At 50.1% G+C, this 24052-nt stretch overlaps 1 protein-coding gene across 2 annotated transcripts in view; it reads left to right on the top strand.

Moving 5' to 3' along the window:
- Window positions 1-229: 229 nt before the first annotated feature.
- Window positions 230-24052, top strand: part of LOC146829242 (protein FAM162A-like) — a 117146-nt gene continuing 93323 nt past the window's right edge. The window contains exon 1 of one of the 2 annotated variants that reach the window (XM_085607872.1): window positions 230-583. In XM_085607872.1, coding sequence (XP_085463998.1) covers window positions 406-583 — 178 coding nt within the window. In that variant the 5' untranslated portion in view covers window positions 230-405. The remainder of the gene's footprint in view (window positions 584-24052) is intronic. The other variant, XM_085607873.1, reaches the window with a different exon arrangement.

Here is a 24052-nt window from a genome sequence, read left to right as displayed (position 1 = left end):
CTGGTTCCATGCCTGATTCCCGTCAAGCCTTTTTTATTGGCCAATAGAGGAAGTTCAGATGAAGAAAGCAGAAAGCCGTCGACAACGTGCAGAGCAGCCGGCAGTCTGGGTGAAGGTGTGATGACGACAGTCAGCTTAATTGCGTCCAGGTGAATTCCATGAACACACCTTTCAGCATACAATGGGGTTGGAACACAATTGCTCTTGTCACTATGACTCAGGACAAATTGAAACTATACCCGGAAGTTCACGTACTGCGCATGAAAGAAAGTGTTGTAATGTCTTAGCTCCTGTTAAGCCACTTGTAACTTCTCATGTGGATTCAAGGGACACAGCAACGCCACTGCTGACCTGGCCATTTACCAAAACTATCAGCAAGATTTGTGATTCGGATGCGAAGAGACGATGTTGGGATTTCGCCTAATCACATATAAACCTCTTGTCACAAGAGCGCTAAGTGCAGCATCACAGCAATGGCCACAAGGCAGGCAGGCGCGGCACGTTTTACAGACAGTGCGGACCTTTTGCCATGAAGCAAATCAGACGGAAGGAAAAAAAGGCCACTTGCAGCCGACATATCCAGGTGAGAAAAGAACATTTCACGTACGTTAGTCGTCTATAGTGTGCGCTGAGATAGATACATGTCACGGCAACTACTTTGAACGTCGAGAAGAACAACATTTTAGCACTTATTGGGGTGCATACTATACTTCGTTATTTAATTCTGAATTTACTAGATGTAAAATGTAAAAAAAGAAAAGCGTCATATAAACGTCACCTTTGTAGAAATCTCGCTCTGTGCTCCCAGGAACTTGTTTGCAATGAGAGATGCTGGGAACTGCAGAAGTGTCAGATTTTTTTTACTACGTTTAAAACGATATGAAGTGGACTGTTTATCACTGTATTGGAAACCTAACACAATTCAGTAATGAGATTACACGTCTGTAATAAATACTTTGCTGCCTTGTACGATGCAATAACGATAAACAAAGTATGAAAGAGCAATTAGTTCATAGTAATTTGAAGCAAATGTTCAAGGCCACTAATTTACATCTGAACTATAGATATCTTTAAGAACATTTTCTCCTTATATTGGTGGCACTTCCTTGAGGACATACAAACCTCATTCTTCCGGTTGGCCGGATACCTGCTCCAATAGAGCTGCTTTAGTCACATTCTGGGAAAAAATTAGCAAGCATATTCCGACGATAGAGGCAATTATTAGCATGGATGAAATCTGGCGTATCCTTTACAGTTATGTTATGTTATGAAAATGTATTGAGCGCACGAATACCTGGAGGTGTCTCGGCGCTAGAACTGAATAACCCCAGTCGGGGAGTCTTATTCTGAAATAGCAAACAGTTAACAGGGTGGATAAGTTCTCAGTCTTAGGGTGGTCTCCCCCCAAATGTTTTTCCCTACTCCTCCATTTTTTTCGTTTTTTTTTTGGGCCTTCGTATTCTGCTCACTTTACCTCCACTAACCAGTGCTATAAAACGTGTGCTCTCTCCTTTAAACTTGGTGAAATTGCTGGCACCTTATTTGCACATTTAATTTACTTGTAAATCCATATTGAAGTGGTACTACATGTGCCCAGGGTCTGTAAAATAAACACTACTAGTGTGCCTGCAGCACTCATTGTGCCACACACGTAAGTAGTCCTTTTAAACATGTCTCAGGCCTGCCATTGCAGCATGTATGTGCAGTTTTTAATTGCCATTTCGACCTGGCAAAATAAACGTTTTGCCAGACCTAAACTTTCTTTTTTAATAAATATAAGTCGCCCCGCAAGTAGGCATTGAACTGTCCATAGGGCACGGTGCAGTGTATCTAAAAATCTGGTCATGTACATTTAGCTTTCACATGTCCTAGTAGTAAATAACTTGTAAATTTGTTTTTCACTACTGAAAGGTCTTCCTCTCTCATAGGATAACATTGGGTTAACTTATTACATTTAATAAGTGATCCCTTTCAATTTGGAACAGGTGATAATATCTAATTTGGTGTCCAAAGAATTGTAATGTAAAACCCTTGGACTTTCAGTCACAAATCAAAAGTGCCAATTCTAGAAAGCTGATATCTTCTTGTCCCAATTATTTTACAAAGAGTATGCGGTTCCTCTTATTAACTAAGGGTAATATTAGGAACTGCATACTCTTTGTTTAGTAGTCACATATGTGGGAACAGATATACTGGACCTGAATTTCTCTCGTCCCGCTCTTGTTGATGATTTTCTTATCCTAACCATTTGGTGCCTGTATCCTGGGTCACACAACTAGGTGTAGTTGGCCGTTGATCTTTGTGTTTTGCTCCTAGACAGTGCAACAAAGGGGGAACAGGTGTTGGCATGATGGGCCATATCTAACTTGATGAGGTGGAGAAGCTCTCTGCTGGGGGCGTTCGCCACAGGGACTATCGCCCCATAGAAATGAATGGGAAAATACGTTTAAAAAGTTAAATGAATGTTCTCAAAATTGTAAAAAAATAAAAATAAACAGACAAAACATGTCAAAAAATATAAAAAATGTAAATCAATTTTCTAAAATGAATAATAGTACAAAGTATACATAGTTATTTGATATACACTGGAATTATGATTTTTAAAATTTATGTTAAAAAACTTTTTATATGAAACAATTTAATTATTGTTAAAAAATGTTAAACAATAGAAAAAAATCATAAAAAAATATACACTATACAGTAGTATTTAAATTTGATTTACATTCTTATTCAATAATAAAACATATTTAGCCGGGTCTGGTGGCTCAGTAGACTAATGCATGCACTCATGGTCACAGGTTCAAATCCCGGCGGGTCCACTCAGTCTTTCATCCATCTGAGGTTGATGAAAAGAGTACCTTGGGTAACAATAAACATCTGTTTTCCAGTGCCAAGATACCCCGTTAGGAGTGAACGTGTGCTTTACAAATACACGTGATTAAAAACGGTTTTATTTATTAATAAATATTGTTTTCCTTTTATGTATAACTATAGATAGATATTATATACATTGAGGACCTTTTTACGAGTACGGCTGTCCGGGGATCGCTATACTCACGATGGTGGTCCTACCACCGCAGTCAGCCCACTGTATTAAGAGCCACTGGTCGGACGGCCAGCAGCCCGTTACAACACCACCGGCACTGCCAGGATCCTGGATCCCACAGTGCTGGCGGTGTTGGAAATGAGGAGGAATGGAGGCGGTGCTGATCCTGGCCCTGCCATCCATATTTAGGACTTGCAAGCCTTTTCATGACATTGCTCCTACCAAGAAAAAGCTGGCAGAAGGGCAAGGAGAGGGACTCTAGCAGGGCCCATGGGCAAATCTGCCAATGGGGTGGGGTGCAGGAGGCATATGATGTGCCAACATAAGTGCATGGTCTGGTGTGCACTGTGTGGTATTCATGACAGGGTGGATGCCACACAGTGTACGGACGAGCATACAGTGGTGTCACAGCTCGAGTATGCAGTATAGGCTCTTCTATGAACCTAATATACTTCCGCTGTGAGACTGCCGCATCACCACCAGCCCGCCAGGATTATACCTGTAATCCAGCGGCAGGGCTCACCACGACCTTGGTGTTCTATTTGGTACCGCTGCGGAGGAGGTCCCAGCCTAAGACCACCAAAGTCGTAATATGGCCCTACATAAACTTTGAAAAATAAAAAAATTGAAAATATGTTGCATATACTCATTCCATTAAAATATGTAATTAATAATGTTATTTATTAGAAATAAACAATTTACTACATTTTAATTATCTTTCTAAACACTAACAACCACTGCCACCACTGTAGGTCCGCCAACAGCATTCAGAGTGAGGTGGTTGGACTGCCACAGGACCGCCGCCTCCCCCGGGGATCCAGGCAATCGTGCGGCAAAAGGGGGCAGCAATGTGCTGGTGGTGCCGCTGCGGCACCGCTGTGCATATTACAAGTTGCTTGTCTACTGCCTCTTTCATAGTGGTGCACCTGCCAAACAAAGAGTTTTGGAGAGGCAACTGTTAGGGCCCCCTGTTGCTCCTTGGCCTGGTGGTGCATGTGAGGGGGCACATATTGTGCCCCCTTGAACTTCAACCCAGTTCTTGCACGGGGTGGCATGCATGTCACACCAAGCAGGAACGTTCTGCAGACCCTGTCACAGTGGCATGGCAAGAGGCAGGAGCAGGGAGGGGAATTGGAACAGTCGGGTCACGCTGGGGGGGAGTGGCCACGGGGGCGACAGTGGCTGGAAAAACTAACTGGGGAAAGGATGCCAAAAGAGCGGAATGAAAGTGAAATAAAGAGAAAAAGTGCAAAAAGTATAAAGGGTGAAACAAAGCAGAAAGCAGAGAAAAAGTAATGAAAAGACTGAAGGGTGAAGAAGCTAGAGGGTGACACGAAGCAGAAGGAGAGGATGAAGGGGGCAGAAAGCAGAAAGTGGAGCAGAGCGAGAGAAAGAGTCAGAGGTCCACTGGACCACCAGGGATGAGGTGCAGGTAAAACCTGCGGGTGGAGGAGGGCCTCAAACTCCAGCACTACGGGAATGCAGGGGCTCACAGAGGGCCTCACTTAATGGTGGAGCTGCGAGGGTGGGAGAGCAGTTTCACTGACAGTGAGTCAGTGGTCTTGCTCATCTGTTCCCGCAGCAACCGCCATTAAGTAGGGGTTGGGGAGGGCTGGACAGCTGGGAGGCCGGAGCGGGGAGGGTAACTGGAATGGGCTGGTCGCTCTGGGGGGAGCGGATGCGGGGGCAGCAGCAGCAGCATAAACGGGGGAAAGGAGGCCAAAAGAGAGAGGAAAAGTGAAATAAAGAGAAAAAGTGCAAAAAGAATAAAGGGTGAAACGGAGCATAAAGCAGAGAAAAAGTGATGAAAAGACTGAAGGGTGACACGGAGCAGAAGGAGAGGATGAAGGGGGCAGAAAGCGGAGCGGAGCGAGAGAAGGAGGCAGAGGTCCACTGGACCACCAGGGATGAGGCGCAGGTATAACCTGCAGGTGGAGGAGGGCCTCGAACACCAGCACTACGGGAGCGCAGGAACACACAAAAGGCCACACGTGGTGGAGCTGCGAGGGTGGGAGAGCAGTTTCACTGACAGTAAGTCAGTGATCTTGCTCACCTGTCCCCACAGCGGCCGCCATTAAGTAGGGATCGAGGAGGGCTGGACAGCTGGGAGGTGGGAGCGGGCAGGGGAACTGAAACAAGCTGGTCGTGCTGGGGGAGGGGCTACGGGGTCAGCAGCTGCAGGATAAAAGGGGGACTGGAGACCAAAAGAATGAGGAAAAGTGAAATAAAGAGAAAAAGTGCAAAAAGAATAAAGGGTGAAATGGAGCAGAAAGCAGAGAAAAAGTAATGAAAAGACTGAAGGGTGAAGAAGCTAGAGGGTGACATGAAGCAGAAGGAGAGGATGAAGGGGGCAGAAAGCAGAAAGTGGTGCGGAGCGAGAGAAGGAGTCAGAGGTCCACCGGACCACCAGGGATGAGACGCAGGTATAACCTGCGGGTGGAGGAGGCCCTCGAACACCAGCACTACGGGAGTGCAGGGGCTCACAAACGACCTCACTTAATGGTGGAACTGCGAGGGTGGGAGAGCAGTTTCACTGACAGTGAGTCAGTGGTCTTGCCACACAGTGCATGGACGAGCACACGGTGGTGTCACAGCTGGAGTACGCTGTATAGGCTCTTTTATGAGCCTAACATACTTCCGCTGTGAGACTGCTGCATCACCTCCAGCCTGCCAGGATTATACATGTAATCCAGCGGGTGGGCTCACCACGACCTTGGTGTTCTTCTTGGTACCGCTGCAGAGGAGGTCCCAGCCGAAGACCTCCAAAGTCGTAATATGCCCTTACATAAACTTTGAAAATAAAAAAATTGAAAATATGTTGCATATATTCATTCTATTAAAATATGTAAATAATAAAGTTATTTATTAGAAATATACAATTTACTACATTTTAATTATCTTTCTAAACACTAGCAATACTAATTAAATTACCCAAATTACGTCTACTACATAGAAATACATGTAAACAAAGGAATATAACACTAAAATAGTTAAATGAAATATTCACACTCCTAAGTAAACCATTTTGGGGAAAATGTTGGACACTAAAGGGGTGACATTTACTTTCTTAATTTATTGATGCATCATTTCAAATATCTTTTTGAATTAATTTAAAAATAAAATTATGAATAAAATTAAGTATTTTCGGCGTGGTGCTGCGTGTGCCAAAGGCAAGCCCATCTGCGCCCATCCGCGACCCAATCGCGATCTGCGCCAGGAACCCTGGATCTCCGAACCGCTAAAGATACAACCCAGCGGCACTCCAAGAACTCAATCCAGGCTGCAACAAGAACTGCAAACTAGCATCACCAGCCGACACCCACGGATTCTTCAGTTGTCACCGCTGCCGCCACTCCTGCAGCACCGCCAAGACCACAAATCCAGCGCAACCCGCCCGCAAGAACACAACAGAACCGAAGACCCTGCAATGCATCCTCCTCAACATCCAATCCCTCCACAAACACGCCACCGAAATCTGGAACCTCCTTGACAGCACCACCCCGGACGTCACATTCTTTACCGAAACTTGGACCAACACCACCTCGGGACAAGGACAAGGACATCGCCATTGCCATTCCCCAAGGATACAAGATCTCCTGGAAAGACCGCCCCACCCGCCCTGGAGGAGGAATAGCCATCGCCCACTAATCTCCACTCCGGCTGAGCACACTCCCCGATGAACCCACAGACCCGATGGAACACCTATACTTCAAGATACAGACCAGCCCTACCACCACCCTCTGGGGAACTCTCATCTACCGAACTCCCGGACCATTCACCAACTCCATCACGGACATCATCTGCCCGCAAGCCATCATGTCCACCAACTACACCCTGGTGGGAGACCTCAACTTCCACCTCGACAACCAACAAGACCGCAACACCATATCCCTCTTGGACAACCTCCAAAACATAGGACTCCACCAGATCGTAAACGATCCCACGCACTCAGCAGGACACACCCTCGACCCCCTCTTCACAGCAGGAAACTCCATCACTTTCAGCCACACCACCGAACGCCAGTGGACAGACCTACGATGCATCCACTTCACCTTCAGAACACCCACCATCCACAGACACCATCACCTGCTCCCACGAAGAAACTGGTCCAACATCACCAACGACCAGCTCACCTCCTCACTCGACAACTCCACCCCAACCACCGCAGAAGACAATGACCCCAACACCGCAGCCCGAACTCTGCACAGATGGATCTCCAACAGCACCAACACCATAGCCCCCCTCAAGAAGAACAATAACACACACGCCAAGAAAGCCAGATGGTTTACCGCCAAACTTCGAGAGTCCAGACGCACATGCCACCACCTCAAAAAGGCCTGGCGGTACTCCAAATTCACAGAAGCCCAGAACAACTTCAGACCGGCCACCAACGCCCACCACCAACTCATAAGAAATACAAGAAAAATAGCCATCTAAGACAGAATCTCCACACACGTGCACAACAGCAAAGAGCTCTTCAGCATCATCAAAGAGTTTGCCCAACCCACCAGTGAATCTACTGACATCCCTCCCTCACAAGACCTCTGCAACAAACTCAGTAGCTTCTTCCACCACAAGATCAAGAACATTTGCGACAACTTCGACGAAGAAAGCCAGCACACTGAAACCTCACCAGCTGCCCCCGACAACATGAAGCCCATGATCGACAGCTGGACAATCCTCACCACCGAAGACAAACTGAAGACGATTAAGTCAATCCACTCTGGGGCCCCCACTGACCCCTGCCCCCACCACATCTTCCACAGAGCTGCCAACACCATCGCACCCAGGCTTCTACACACCATCAACCACTCCCAGGCGAACGCCTCCTTCCCCGATGACTGGTAACACACCAAGAACAACCCCCTTCTAAAGAAGCCCTTGGCAGACCCTACCGACCTCAAAAACTACAGACCCCTCTCCCTTCTCCCGTTACCAGCGAAAGTCCTCCAAAAAACCATCCACAGCCAACTCGCCACCTTCATCGAAGAGCACAACATCCTCGCCTCCTCCCAATCCGGCTTCAGAAAAAAACACAGTACAGAAACCGCCCTTCTCGCCGCAATGGATGACATCCGCTCCCTCCTGGACAGAGGAGAGACAGTAGCCCTCATCCTCCTTGACCTTTCAGCCGCCTACAACACAGTCTCTCACCGTACCCTAACACACAGACTTCACGAAGCAGGGATCTGGGACAAGGCCCTCGACTGGTTCCACTCACTCTGCTCAGGCAGAACGCAGCGGGTAGGCTCCCTACTTCCTCTCGGACACTACACCAACCACCTGCGGAGTCCCTCAGGGATCCTCCCTCAGCCCCACACTCTTCAACATCTACATTGCTCCGCTCGCCCCCATCGTCAGAACCTACGGACTCAACATTGTTTCCTACGCAGATGACTCCCAACTCATCCTCTCCCTATCCAATGAACTCAACGCAGCCAAACACAACTTTCAAAAAGGCATGAAAGTAGTCGCCAAATGGATGAAAAACAGCTGCCTACAACTCAAGACGGACAAAACAGAGGTACTCATCATGGGCCCACACCCCGACGCCTGGGACAACACCTGGTGGCCCCCCGCCCTCGGAAACCCGCCCACCCCCACGGACCACGCACGCAACCTCTGAATCATCCTGGACTCCGAGCTCACAATGGACTGCCAGATCAACTCCGTCACATCCTCCTGCTTCCACACCCTCCGCCTCCTACGTAAGACATTCAAGTGGATCCCCCTCGAGCACAGAAAGACCGTCACTCACGCCCTTGGCACCAGCAGGTAACACACTCTATGCCGGAATATACAAAAACTCACCCGAAAGCTACAAAACATCCGGAACGCCGCCTCAAGACTGGTCCTCAGCCTGCCAAGACACTGCCATATCTCCCAGCACCTGCACACACCCCACTGGCTCCCCATCGAGGCTAGAATCACCTTCAAGATCCTCACCCATGCACACAAAGCCCTCCACAATGCCGGACCAGCAGACCTGAACAGCCACCTTGCCTTCCACTCACCCCAAAGGACCCTACGATCAGCCCAGCTCTCCTATGCCATGTTTCCCCAAGCCAGAAAGACCGAATCGGGAGGCTGCTCCTTCTCCTTCCTTGCAGCCAGAGCCTGGAATGCCCTACCGCTCCACCTCAGACAGACTGCATCACTCCCCATCTTCACGAGAAACCTCAAAACTTGGCTCTTCGGTAGACCTCCTACTTGATGGACTGGAACCTGCACCCCGCCCTCCTCCCCAGCGCCTTGAGAATAGGCCTGGGCTAAAATTTCGTTCCGTTCGCAGAAATTGCGATAATTTGACATTTTCGCGTGCCGCGGAAAGCGCGAAAATGTCAAAATTTCTGCATTCCGCAGCTTGGCGATAATTTGTTTCTTGCTCGCGCTGTAAAATAATACATTCTCGCGCGCGCGCGACCGCCTTACCGGAATCCCTGCGTTCGCCGACAAGTTTTCTTTATACCGTCGCGTTCTCCATGAGGTGTTGTATTGTTTTTAGCCATTCGCGCTGTCTCTCGACAGTTCGCGCCCGCAGTGACGTCATGCGTCGCGCGATCACGTCTTTCTTCTCGCGATCATGCACCGCGAGATATCTGAAAACAAGATGGCCGCACCCGCGAGCAACCACATGGGTAAGTTGGCGAGCCGCAACCATGCAGAAAATCTAGCGAACATGCGGGAAAAAAACTTCCGCATCTTCGCGATATTTCCGCGTGTTTGCGATAATTTTTAACATTTTCGCGATAATTTGCGAAAGTGGATTTCGCAAATTCCGCCCACCCCTACTTGAGACCCTTACGAGTGAGTAGTCGCGCTTAACAAGTACCTGATTGATTGATTGATTGATTGATTGGCGTCTGCAGTTAAGGTTAACCTATGAGCCTTATACAGCCACCACAGTGAGACTGCCGCAGCACCACCCACCTGCCATAGATTACATTTGTAATCCGGCTGGCTGCGCTTGACAGGATTGGCGGTCTTCCTGTTGGTGCGATGGTGGCGGGATGACATGAGGACCGCCAAACTCTTAATAAGGTGCCTTAATGAAGTTACATTTACAACAAATTTACATTATTAAATTCAAATTTCAAATTTTTTATTTTGTACAAAATTGCGATAATTAAAATGTTTAAATATTTAAAAAATGACTTTTTTAAACATTTAATATAATGTATCAATATATTTAAAATAATGAAAAAATATTATTTTTTCTAAATTATAATGTAGTTAAATAAATATATTAATTTTACAACACTAATTTGCAGACCATTAAAATTAACAATACATTAAAACTAAAATATTCAGTTTTCTAAAATCTCCCCACTCTTATACCCCAAAAACCCAACAACCTGCTACTAAAATAATTATATATACATAGTTTTTACAGATTATTATAACTAAGAATAAACATTTTATAATGAATAAATTAGCATACTAACAACACAAAATTAATACGCACATAAAATCAAGCACACTACAATGAAATACATATAAAATAACACTTTCAAAGGATATTATATACAATGATAATTTGTAAAATTATATTTTTTAACATTGATACTAAAAACAACAATTAAAATATATTATTACCTTTGAGATTTCTGTCCATGATATTTATGGCATTCTGATATTCTTGACACAGTATCTTTGTATCACAATATTTAAAAATTTAGACACTTCTGCAGTTCAGTTGTGGTTTGCACACCAATGACCCTCTTGGCACCTCTAGGTCAGCAAGCCTCTCTTGTGTCTGTAGGCACCCTCACATGAGGTCAGAGACACTGCCCCCTTCCTTTTTAGGTGTCACCCACTCTGTAATTGCTGTTATATTTGCATAGGGTTTTATTGTTTATATGTTTCAAGTCATTAGGGTCAACTTAACAAGCAGTTAAAGGTTGCTAAGAAAATTAGTTTTTTGGGAAGATTGCAATATTCTCTTTAGTGATAGTATCATTTAGAAATTCAGGAATGATTGCAGTTTCTGAAACTCATGTTCCCATATTACTAGTTTCAGCCTGCATTGAGTGGATTCAGTTTATTTCCAATGTAAACTCACTGTCAACACTGTATGCAGTGTTTACTGAGGGGATTTGATTGCCATCTACTGTATTTGATTATCTGTTTCTACTTAGAATTACTATTATCAAATATAGTAATAAAGAAGGGTAACAGTGAAGTAGAAGGATGTTTTTTACAGAGGGGTTCTTAGTGTAATTTATTTTGTTAATATTTCTGTTAAAAAATTCAAACAGTTTAGCAGCATAATTATGTGAAAGCAGTTAACAGGCCTGTAATTTGAAAGGGAGGCCAATTACTCTGCAGATGGGTGCAATAAGCGGCTTCACCCAGTTGAAAGTGGTTCCTGGTGGGATCCATAGAAACCCCCATTGCATGGTTTCAAGGGGTGCCCTCGAGAGTAGCACTGAATGTGTATCCCCTCTGTGTGGTGCACAGTTAGAATGCCTCTTGATGGCCTCTTTCCTTCTGAACGCACATCTGTAATACAGTAATTCCCATAGGCATAGTGTTTTCTTATTTGCATGGGGCAACAAGCCCAGGTAAATGTGGGAATGCCTTCTTGAGATTTCACCAGTGCTACATGTACACTGGCATTATCTGTATTACAGAAGGGATCGATAAGCTCTGCTGCTAGTCTGCTAATCTGTAATACCAAAGTTCCCCAGGAGAAAACAAAAGCAGGTGCACCTGTCAGTTGTGTCCCCAGGACACTAAGGGCCTGATTACAAGATTGGTGGTCCAATATATTATGAGTACACTGCCTGCTAGCAGTGTTGTGTCGGCAGTGCCACGGCGGCGGCATGCTTCGGCTTATAGAAAGAGCCTGAAGCACATGCCGCCACTGTGGCAGTGCCGCTTGCCTGTCAGTGCACTGTGTACCATGCACCATGTCATGCATGTCACACAGTACACGCACAATAGCGCAAGCACAAGGGAGACAACCCCCAGTACGCAAATTCACCATTCGAGCCTTCCCACCGACCTTTTCATGGCGGGGTCCCCACCAAGAAAAATTCAGTGAAAAGGCATACCGTGATTAGCATGATGGTTCAGTCATTGGCACCGCCGGTTCATTGACTGAATATCGATGTACAAAATATAGTTGTAAAAAATATCGATGAAAAAATATAGAAAGCAAAACTATTGACTCCCTATACTTAAACAGGTAAGTACGAAAATATGAAGAAAAAAATATCAATGTAAAAAATATTGATTTTTAAATATATATAAAATAAAATATTAAATATGTTAAATAAAATTAATATAAAAAAATAAAGTAGATTTAATAAACATTTTAACAAACATAACAAATAAACTTAGTTAAAAAACAAGCTAAACACACATGCATAATAATCAATATCTATTTACTTTAAAACAATGAATAAACTATTATCCAAAATGTATTTTATCATTTTAAAATTATATAAAAATGTACATTATATATATATATTATATATATTATACAGATATATTATATATATTTATTGTATATACATACATATACATATATATTATCTACTGGCGGTCGCCAGTAGATAGTTATAGTTAGGACCGTGTTTCCATAGGAAATCCGCAACATTCTATTTGGAATAACTTTGGCGCCGGTTGACGAATCCTCGCGAATTTTTCAAAACTAATGGGGTGCTACGCTCCGCTCCTACCCTGAAAGTCTCGGGGGGATTCGTCAAGCGGGGGCTGAGAAAAAAGGGGGGTCCCAAAACGCGTTTTCCCCATGCATTTTCCCATAGGACCTTTAGTCCGAGCTACAGCCCGAACGGCTGAACAGAATTACTTGAAATTGGGCAGAGAGGTAGTCCTCAGGTCAGGGATGTGCCTTTTGCAGGTCTGGTGTAAATCTGTTCAGTAGGTCCTGAGAAAATAGCATTTAAATCAATATATATATCTGTAAGCGTGCTCCGTGCGCTTACGGTAAGCTTACCGTACGCGTGCGGTGCCGTGCTCGAGCTCAATTCTGATTGGTGGTTACATGACTGTAAACATTCGAATCGGTCGAAATCAGAAAGTATCGGCCGCCATTTTCTGTCTCTCGCACTGAAAAACAAAGGTTGATAACATGAAAAGGGGGCAACGAAGAGAGTTGCAGACCCCCTAGCGTTCGTCAGGGGGTTCACGAAGGACCAAAAAGTATGAAAAATAAATTTAATAATTTAAAAAAAAAATCGCGGAGTGCGCGTTCGGTAAGCTTACCGTACGCGTACGGTAAAAAAAAAAAAAAAAAAAAAAAAAGAATTAACAATCACATTTAATATATAAATCTAAGGACCCCCAAGGGAGAAAAAAACAATTGATATTTTGTAAAAAATGGCGAGGCGTGCACGGTACGAAATGCGCACAGTGGGCGCTCGGTGCGCCAAGCGCACCGAGTGCCCACAGCGTGCGCACGGTCATATCGATGACCATTTGACAGTGCCCATTGAACAACTACAACACTGTCAAATGGTCATCGATATGATTGAACTCTGCACTGACTGGAGTGGTAATATTAACTTTTACCCCTCCGCTATCCAACACTTTCCCTACTGCTGCACTGATTGGAGTGGGAATAGTACATTTTATCCCGCCACTATCCAACACTTTCCCAACTGTTGCACTCACTGGAGTGGGAATAGTATTTTGTACCCCTGTGCTATCCAACACTTTCCCTACTGTTGCACCCGCACAAAGACACTTGACACATCATAAGAGACACTGAGTACCTTACTTACCACCTGAAAATGGATAAAATATACACCAATACACAATATACATGAAACCCGTCACTTAGACTTGCACAGGAATGACCCATGAACTCTCATGTCCCATGGTTTCCGAACCTTTACCAAGTATGCCTACATCAAGATATACCATGGTGAGATGGAGACGAGTAGGTTCTAAGACGAGCCCACGTCTCGTTCAGGTACACCCGCTCAATTGGTCGGGTCGTCTTCCCTCATCTATGAGGCTCCACATCCTACCTTGAGGAGGAAGAATGCCTTTAGGATAACCCCAAGTTGAGGATCCTATCCCTCTAAAAGGGTACTCACCACCCATGACTGTTAACCAAGCGGTCATGTTTTTCCGGTCCTGAAGAAGTGTCGCTTGACTTTGAAGCACATGACACGAAACATGTTGACCTGACTTAGTCCACCAATGGCTACTAGAATACCTTTAATTATCACACGTAGCCTCACTGTTTTTAACAAAGTCCCATCCTTGACCATTTAATAAAGTGAACTAAAAAGGTTAGGGGCCTTTTTTAATAATCACAATCTACACCTTCACCAAACAATGTTTCTCCTATAGCCCCACACACCGCACTCACCATACGGCGTTCACAGATCAAAAGATCTCCGATAAAGATGCCACCAGGCCCGTCGGACATTGCAGCGCCGGTCCGACGAGGAGCGCCCAATGATGAAGCATGACACCCTAACAGGTGTGTGAGGGCATTACGATCTGGATTTGCAGATCCCCCCGGATACCATTCGTAGCAGTGTAGTAGGTCATTGTAACCCTCTACCCAGGCCCATAGAGAGGAACTGTTTCCCTTTTTGATATTAATCTACATCAAGATATATCAATGAATGAACTGGGACATTTGCAAATTAATTACTTTTAATATCAGCTCACTCGTCATATGTGAACAAATGTTGATAACTACACTTTTTTGTGGCTCTAATCAGGTGCTTTTTGTAATATAAACTACCATTTCTATAATGCACCATAACATGCATAATGGGCATTTGGTATAAATTGGTGAAAGCATTGAAGGACTAACGCTATACACAGTGACCAAGACCTGCTGGTCGAAACGCATAGGTGGGGGAGGAGAAGGAGATGGCTTTCTGAATAAATCTTTATTGAAATAACAAACCCCAGGAGAGTGCAGCGTGTACATTTATTTGGTGACGAAATATATATATATTACCTACTGGCGGTCACCAGTAGGTAGTTATAGTTAGGACCTATTTACTATAGGAAAATGGCAACATTCTATTCGCAATAACTTTGGCGCCGATTGCTGAATCTTCGTGAAATTTTCGAAACTAATTCTTTGTTGAGATCAGCTCCTATGTTGAAAGTTTGGGGGTGATTCATCAAGGAGGGGCCGAGAAAAAGGGGGTCCCAAAACGTGTGTTCTCCATGTTAATTTCCGTAGGAAACTTTAGACAAGGCTACAGGTCGAATGGGTGAACGGAATTACCCCAAATTTGGCAGGGAGAAGGGTCTTGGTCTGTTTATTTGGTGTAAATTTGTTCAGTAGTTTTTGAGTAATATCGAAATTTACAGATGTCGATATTTGGGAATTCTGATATCTCATTGGCTGAGGCGTTACGAGCACGAGATTGTTGCTGATTGGCTGCGAGCGGTTGCAACTAGGAAGTGTTGGCTGCCATTCTGTGATTCCGTTGAAGCGAATAAGGTGAAAAAACAGGGAAAAAAGGGGGAAAAAGGGGGAATAGGATGGTAGGAGCACTGTAACCTCTGTGGGGTGTTTAGGGTGTGCTATAGAGGGGTGTGAAGCGAAGATTTACCCTTACTGGTGTGTAAGTGGTGGGCTACAGAAATTAAGTGAGGTATTGGGTAGAGTCTGATGTGGGTAAGGTGAGCTGGTGTGGGACTCTGGGATTAAAGCGTGAGCACAAATCGTTTGTCTTATGCTATGAAGTCATGTGCCGTGGCCGCTGCACTACAGTTGTGGAAGTAGTGTCCAGATGTGTTTATAACTAGTAGGACAAACTACTGACCCGTACTGGTATGCTAGTCCTGGGGTACGGAACATGTGTGAGGTATTGTCTAGAGGCTCATGTTGCTAAGCTGAGCTGCTGCCGGAGTCGAGGATTAAAGCGTGAGCCCAAACTGTGTGTCATATGCTGTGAAGTCATGTGCTCTTGCCGCTGTGCCACATCTGTGCATGTAGTGTCAGCATGTAGTTATAGGTACTTGGATGAACTTTTGTTTAGAACATTGTCGCTTGTGTAAGGTGCTTAGGTGGTGTTGTATAGGGAGTGCTTATGTAAATCAATATGGTATTTGTATAGCGCAAACTACTCACCCCTATGGGTGAGTAGAGCTGGGGATCAAAGCGAGGGGTATGTGCTGCAAAGTGAGATGGTCTGGCCGCTGTGCCACAGCTGTGTGGAGAATACATTTTGGCGAGGGTGCGGGAGTTGATGTTATATGGCCCTAAAATAGGGGGCATAAGTTGTAAGTTATAGGGTGGCTCTAAAAAGAGCCCTTGTGTTCATTAGTTGGAGCTACATATAAGTGCGGATGCACAGCTTCAAGTTATTGAAGAAAACTCAGTTTCCCTGATCTGTCAAGTGTACTCCATCACTTCTGTGCAGGGACGGCCTACATGTCCAAACCTTATGTCTCCTTGCCAGGTCTGGCCTGTGTATGATGATTCTCTGAACATACACTCATCATGCAGTGACCCAGTCATGTTGGGCATGGTTTCATGTATTTGTTAAGCAGCATGTGCCAAATGTTAGGAGACATGGCTTTGTGGCCAGTGTGTCCCTCAGCCCCAGTGTGGCACCACCCCGCAAGCGGTGGAGGCAGTGCCTGGCCATGGAAGTTGAGTCCCCCCCTGTCCACACCCTCCCCCAGTAGCGCTGCAACCCATCCCTCCGACCCCTCCCTCCTTGGGGCCTGTGGTTCATTCGGGTGCAGGGGAGATGCTGGAAGAGCTCGCAACCGTGTGCAGCGCCCTGCTAACCACCACCTTTGGCACTGCCCCACCCCCTGTGGTGGAGTCGTCTGTCCCTGCACCCATGACACCTACCCTTGCCCCTCCTGTCCCTGCGGTGCCTGGTCCTTCCCCCCCCACATGATGCCCCCCCTTCTGTGGATGATATGGAAGTGTGAACTGTGCAGGCAAGCTAGGGGAGACGCATCCCCAAGTCTCCCCCACCAGGACTTCGCACATGGCCTGGCCTATGGGCCCTGTATATAGTTGACATTTCTTTAGCTATGATTTATTTTCATGCTGAATAAAACATTTTGGTTTTCATTTGCACACGAAGGCTTAACTGGTCTTGCTGTTGGTGGTGCTGCTCCATGCTTTGGGGTGGTGATAATGTGTTAGGTGTCTGGGAAATGTTGTAGTGTGCTGCTCATGGGGTGTACACTGGTATCTGTGTGCCATCACAAGGTATCTGCAAAAAATCTTTGGTCATGTAAGCTCTTACTGTATGGTGACATTGTCCCAAGGTGTGTTCCTTCCTGTGTGGACCCTGACATCTTCCCTGCAGGGTGTTTCCCAATTGTTGTGCTGAGCTCTGTCTACATTGCCTGGGTGTGTGACGGATCCCTTCAACTTTGGACATGCATGCTCGGCAATGTCTCCACCTGCATCATTTGTGGCATCCTTGGTGGTCACTGTACTTGTTTATGGAGTATATTGACATGACTTCATGTGGACATGTTCCCTTTACACACTATGCATGTGTGTACTCCCAGCCTCGCACACATGTGTTACATGTTCTGCAGGGTCTTTGGGCACCTGTCTGACAATTGTGGGCATTGTATCTGTGGGTACTCCACCCTTTTCCTTCCATGGGAGGCAACAACTTGTTGGCTGCCCCAGCACCTGTATATTCCTATCAGTCCTGGAATGTGCGTGACAGTGTGTGTTCCATTTGGGTCTCTTAGTTTAGTAGGGTGGCACATGAATATACAGTCTTGTTGCATGCTCTCAGTGTGTGTATTGTGCTGCCAGCGCCAGGGGTGGGTAAGCATGTGTCATTTGTCATCACACCCACATGTGGTGTGTCATGCAGTGGGGGATGGACATCCACCCTCATGGGAGTAGGACACGGCTGTCAGTGATGTGTTGTCATGCCACTCTCAATATAGTCGCACTTTGTGTATGCCTTCATGCACCCATGGAGTTTTGCTACTTGTAGGAAGGTGTACACACCACCATGTCTCTGTTCACTGCTGGGAGGACTCTGTACCCACCCCTCCTGTGTCTGGGCACTGCTGGGAGTGATAGGCACCCACCCCTCATATGTCTGGGCACTGCTGGAAGGACTCTGCACCCACCCCTCCTATGTCTGGGCACTGCTGGGAGTGATAGGCACCCACCCCTCATATGTCTGGGCACTGCTGGGAGGACTCTGCACCCACCCCTCCTGTGTCTGGGCACTGCTGGGAGGACTCTGCACCCACCCCTCCTGTGTCTGGGCACTGCTGGGAGGACTCTGCACCCACCCCTCCTATGTCTGGGCACTGCTGGGAGTGATAGGCACCCACCCCTCATATGTCTGGGCACTGCTGGTAGGACTCTGCACCCACCCCTCCTGTGTCTGGGCACTGCTGGGAGGACTCTGCACCCACCCCTCCTGTGTCTGGGCACTGCTGGGAGGACTCTGCACCCACCCCTCCTGTGTCTGGGCACTGCTGGGAGTGATAGGCACCCACCCCTCCTGTGTCTGGGCACTGCTGGGAGGACTCTGCACCCACCCCTCCTGTGTCTGGGCACTGCTGGGAGGACTCTGCACCCACCCCTCCTATGTCTGGGCACTGCTGGGAGTGATAGGCACCCACCCCTCATATGTCTGGGCACTGCTGGGAGGACTCTGTACCCACCCCTCCTGTGTCTGGGCACTGCTGGGGGGACTCTGCACCCACCCCTCCTATGTCTGGGCACTGCTGGGGGACTCTGCACCCACCCCTCCTATGTCTGGGCACTGCTGGGAGTGATAGGCACCCACCCCTCATATATCTGGGCACTGCTGGGAGGACTCTGCACCCACCCCTCCTGTGTCTGGGCACTGCTGGGAGGACTCTGCAACCACCCCTCCTGTGTCTGGGCACTGCTAGGAGTGATAGGCACCCACCCCTCCTGTGTCTGGGCACTGCTGAGAGGACTCTGCACCCACCCCTCCTGTGTCTGGGCACTGCTGGGATGACTCTGCACTCACCCCTCCTGTGTCTGGGCACTGCTGGGAGGACTCTGCACCCACCCCTCCTGTGTCTGGGCACTGCTGGGAGTGATAAGCACGCACCCCTCATATGTCTGGGCACTGCTGGGAGGACTCTGCACCCACCCCTCCTGTGTCTGGGCACTGCTGGGAGGACTCTGCACCCACCCCTCCTGTGTCTGGGCACTGCTGGGAGGACTCTGAACCCACCCCTCCTGTGTCTGGGCACTGCTGGGAGTGATAGGCACCCACCCCTCCTGGTTCTGGGCACTGCTGGGAGGACTCTGCACCCACCCCTCCTGTGTCTGGGCACTCCTGGGAGTGATAGGTACCCACCCCTCATATGTCTAGGCACTGCTGGGAGGACTCTGCACCCACCCCTCATATGTCTGGGCACTGCTGGGGGACTCTGCACCCACCCCTCCTGTGTCTGGGCACTGCTGGGGGGACTCTGCACCCACCCCTCCTATGTCTGGGCACTGCTGGGAGGACTCTGCACCCACCCCTCCTATGTCTGGGCACTGCTGGGAGTGATAGGCACCCACCCCTCATATGTCTGGGCACTGCTGGGAGGACTCTGCACCCATCCCCCCTATGTCTGGGCACTGCTGGGAGGACTCTGCACCCACCCCTCCTGTGTCTGGGCACTGCTGGGAGTGATAGGCACCCACCCCTCCTGTGTCTGGGCACTGCTGGGAGGACTCTGCACCCACCCCTCCTGTGTCTGGGCACTGCTGGGAGTGATAGGCACCCACCCCTCCTGTGTCTGGGCACTGCTGGGAGGACTCTGCACCCACCCCTCCTGTGTCTGGGCACTGCTGGGAGGACTCTGCACCCACCCCTCCTATGTCTGGGCACTGCTGGGAGTGATAGGCACCCACCCCTCATATGTCTGGGCACTGCTGGGAGGACTCTGTACCCACCCCTCCTGTGTCTGGGCACTGCTGGGGGGACTCTGCACCCACCCCTCCTATGTCTGGGCACTGCTGGGGGACTCTGCACCCACCCCTCCTATGTCTGGGCACTGCTGGGAGTGATAGGCACCCACCCCTCATATATCTGGGCACTGCTGGGAGGACTCTGCACCCACCCCTCCTGTGTCTGGGCACTGCTGGGAGGACTCTGCAACCACCCCTCCTGTGTCTGGGCACTGCTAGGAGTGATAGGCACCCACCCCTCCTGTGTCTGGGCACTGCTGAGAGGACTCTGCACCCACCCCTCCTGTGTCTGGGCACTGCTGGGATGACTCTGCACTCACCCCTCCTGTGTCTGGGCACTGCTGGGAGGACTCTGCACCCACCCCTCCTGTGTCTGGGCACTGCTGGGAGTGATAAGCACGCACCCCTCATATGTCTGGGCACTGCTGGGAGGACTCTGCACCCACCCCTCCTGTGTCTGGGCACTGCTGGGAGGACTCTGCACCCACCCCTCCTGTGTCTGGGCACTGCTGGGAGGACTCTGAACCCACCCCTCCTGTGTCTGGGCACTGCTGGGAGTGATAGGCACCCACCCCTCCTGGTTCTGGGCACTGCTGGGAGGACTCTGCACCCACCCCTCCTGTGTCTGGGCACTCCTGGGAGTGATAGGTACCCACCCCTCATATGTCTAGGCACTGCTGGGAGGACTCTGCACCCACCCCTCATATGTCTGGGCACTGCTGGGGGACTCTGCACCCACCCCTCCTGTGTCTGGGCACTGCTGGGGGGACTCTGCACCCACCCCTCCTATGTCTGGGCACTGCTGGGAGGACTCTGCACCCACCCCTCCTATGTCTGGGCACTGCTGGGAGTGATAGGCACCCACCCCTCATATGTCTGGGCACTGCTGGGAGGACTCTGCACCCATCCCCCCTATGTCTGGGCACTGCTGGGAGGACTCTGCACCCACCCCTCCTGTGTCTGGGCACTGCTGGGAGTGATAGGCACCCACCCCTCCTGTGTCTGGGCACTGCTGGGAGGACTCTGCACCCACCCCTCCTGTGTCTGGGCACTGCTGGGAGTGATAGGCACCCACCCTTCATATGTCTGGGCACTGCTGGGAGGACTCTGCACCCACCCCTCCTGTGTCTGGGCACTGCTGGGAGGATGCTGCACCCGCCCCTCCTGTGTCTGGGCACTGCTGGGAGGACTCTGCACCCACCCCTCCTGTGTCTGGGCACTGCTGGGAGGACTCTGCACCCACCCCTCCTGTGTCTGGGCACTGCTGGGAGTGATAGGCACCCACCCCTCATATGTCTGGGCACTGCTGGGAGGACTCTGCACCCACCCCTCCTGTGTCTGGGCACTGCTGGGAGGACTCTGAACCCACCCCTCCTGTGTCTGGGCACTGCTGGGAGGACTCTGAACTCACCCCTCCTGTGTCTGGGCACTGCTGGGAGTGATAGGCACCCACCCCTCCTGGTTCTGGGCACTGCTGGGAGGACTCTGCACCCACCCCTCCTGTGTCTGGGCACTGCTGGGAGTGATAGGCACCCACCCCTCATATGTCTGGGCACTGCTGGGAGGACTCTGCACCCACCCCTCCTGTGTCTGGGCACTGCTGGGAGGACTCTGCACCCACCCCTCCTGTGTCCGGGCACTGCTGGGAGGACTCTGCACCCACCCCTCCTATGTCTGGGCACTGCTGGGGGGACTCTGCACCCACCCCTCCTATGTCTGGGCACTGCTGGGAGGACTCTGCACCCACCCCTCCTATGTCTGGGCACTGCTGGGAGTGATAGGCACCCACCCCTCCTGTGTCTGGGCACTGCTGGGAGGACTTTGCAACCACCCCTCCTGTGTCTGGGCACTGCTGGGAGTGATAGGCACCCACCCCTCCTGTGTCTGGGCACTGCTGGGAGGACTCTGCACCCACCCCTCCTGTGTCTGGGCACTGCTCGGAGTGATAGGCACCCACCCTTCATATGTCTGGGCACTGCTGGGAGGACTCTGCACCCACCCCTCCTGTGTCTGGGCACTGCTGGGAGGACACTGCACCCACCCCTCATATGTCTTGGCACTGCTGGGAGGACTTTGCACGCACCCCTCCTGTGTCTGGACACTGCTGGGAGGACTCTGCACCCACCCCTCCTGTGTCTGGGCACTGCTGGGAGTGATAGGCACCCACCCCTCATATGTCTGGGCACTGCTGGGAGGACTCTGCACCCACCCCTCCTGTGTCTGGGCACTGCTGGGAGGACTCTGCACACACCCCTCCTGTGTCTGGGCACTGCTGGGAGGACTCTGAACCCACTCCTCCTGTGTCTGGGCACTGCTGGGAGTGATAGGCACCCACCCCTCCTGGTTCTGGGCACTGCTGGGAGGACTCTGCACCCACCCCTCCTGTGTCTGGGCACTCCTGGGAGTGATAGGCACCCACCCCTCATATGTCTGGGCACTGCTGGGAGGACTCTGCACCCACCCCTCCTGTGTCTGGGCACTGCTGGGGGTACTCTGCACCCACCCCTCCTGTGTCTGGGCACTGCTGGGGGGACTCTGCACCCACCCCTCCTATGTCTGGGCACTGCTGGGAGGACTCTGCACCCACCCCTCCTATGTCTGGGCACTGCTGGGAGTAATAGGCACCCACCCCTCATATGTCTGGGCACTGCTGGAGGACTCTGCACCCACCCCTCATGTGTCTGGGCACTGCTGGGAGGATTCTGCACCCACCCCTCCTGTGTCTGGGCACTGCTGGGAGTGATAGGCACCCACCCCTCCTGTGTCTGGGCACTGCTGGGAGGACTCTGCACCCACCCCTCCTGTGTCTGGGCACTGCTGGGAGTGATAGGCACCCGCCCTTCATATGTCTGGGCACTGCTGGGAGGACTCTGCACCCACCCCTCCTGTGTCTGGGCACTGCTGGGAGTGATAGGCACCCACCCCTCATATATCTGGGCAATGCTGGGAGGACTCTGCACCCACCCCTCCTGTGTCTGGGCACTGCTGGGAGGACTCTGCAACCACCCCTCCTGTGTCTGGGCACTGCTGGGAGTGATAGGCACCCACCCCTCCTGTGTCTGGGCACTGCTGGGAGGACACTGCACCCACCCCTCATATGTCTTGGCACTGCTGGGAGGATTTTGCACGCACCCCTCCTGTGTCTGGGCACTGCTGGGAGGACTCTGCACCCACCCCTCTTGTGTCTGGGCACTGCTGGGAGTGATAGGCACCCACCCCTCATATGTCTGGGCACTGCTGGGAGGACTCTGCACCCACCCCTCCTGTGTCTGGGCACTGCTGGGAGGACTCTGCACCCACCCCTCCTGTGTCTGGGCACTGCTGGGAGGACTCTGAACCCACCCCTCCTGTGTCTGGGCACTGCTGGGAGTGATAGGCACCCACCCCTCCTGGTTCTGGGCACTGCTGGGACGACTCTGCACCCACCCCTCCTGTGTCTGGGCACTCCTGGGAGTGATAGGCACCCACCCCTCATATGTCTGGGCACTGCTGGGAGGACTCTGCACCCACTCCTCATATGTCTGGGCACTGCTGGGGGGACTCTGCACCCACCCCTCCTGTGTCTGGGCACTGCTGGGGGGACTCTGCACCCACCCCTCCTATGTCTGGGCACTGCTGGGAGGACTCTGCACCCACCCCTCCTATGTCTGGGCACTGCTGGGAGTGATAGGCACCCACCCCTCATATGTCTGGGCACTGCTGGGAGGACTCTGCACCCACCCCTCGTATGTCTGGGCACTGCTGGGAGGACTCTGCACCCACCCCTCCTGTGTCTGGGCACTGCTGGGAGTGATAGGCACTCACCCCTCCTGTGTCTGGGCACTGCTGGGAGGACTCTGCACCCACCCCTCCTGTGTTTGGGCACTGCTGGGAGTGAGAGGCACCCACCCTTCATATGTCTGGGCACTGCTGGGAGGACTCTGCACCCACCCCTCCTGTGTCTGGGCACTGCTGGGAGGATGCTGCACCTACCCCTCATATGTCTGGGCACTGCTGGGAGGACTCTGCACGCACCCCTCCTGTGTCTGGGCACTGCTGGGAGGACTCTGCACCCACCCCTCCTGTGTCTGGGCACTGCTGGGAGGACTCTGCACCCACCCCTCCTTTGTCTG

The sequence above is a fragment of the Triturus cristatus genome, chromosome 5_2, assembly GCF_964204655.1.
Source record: "Triturus cristatus chromosome 5_2, aTriCri1.1, whole genome shotgun sequence".
Lineage (NCBI taxonomy): Eukaryota > Metazoa > Chordata > Amphibia > Caudata > Salamandridae > Triturus > Triturus cristatus.
The sequence above is the reverse complement of the archived record's forward strand: the minus strand, read 5'-3'. Positions and strand labels throughout refer to the sequence as shown.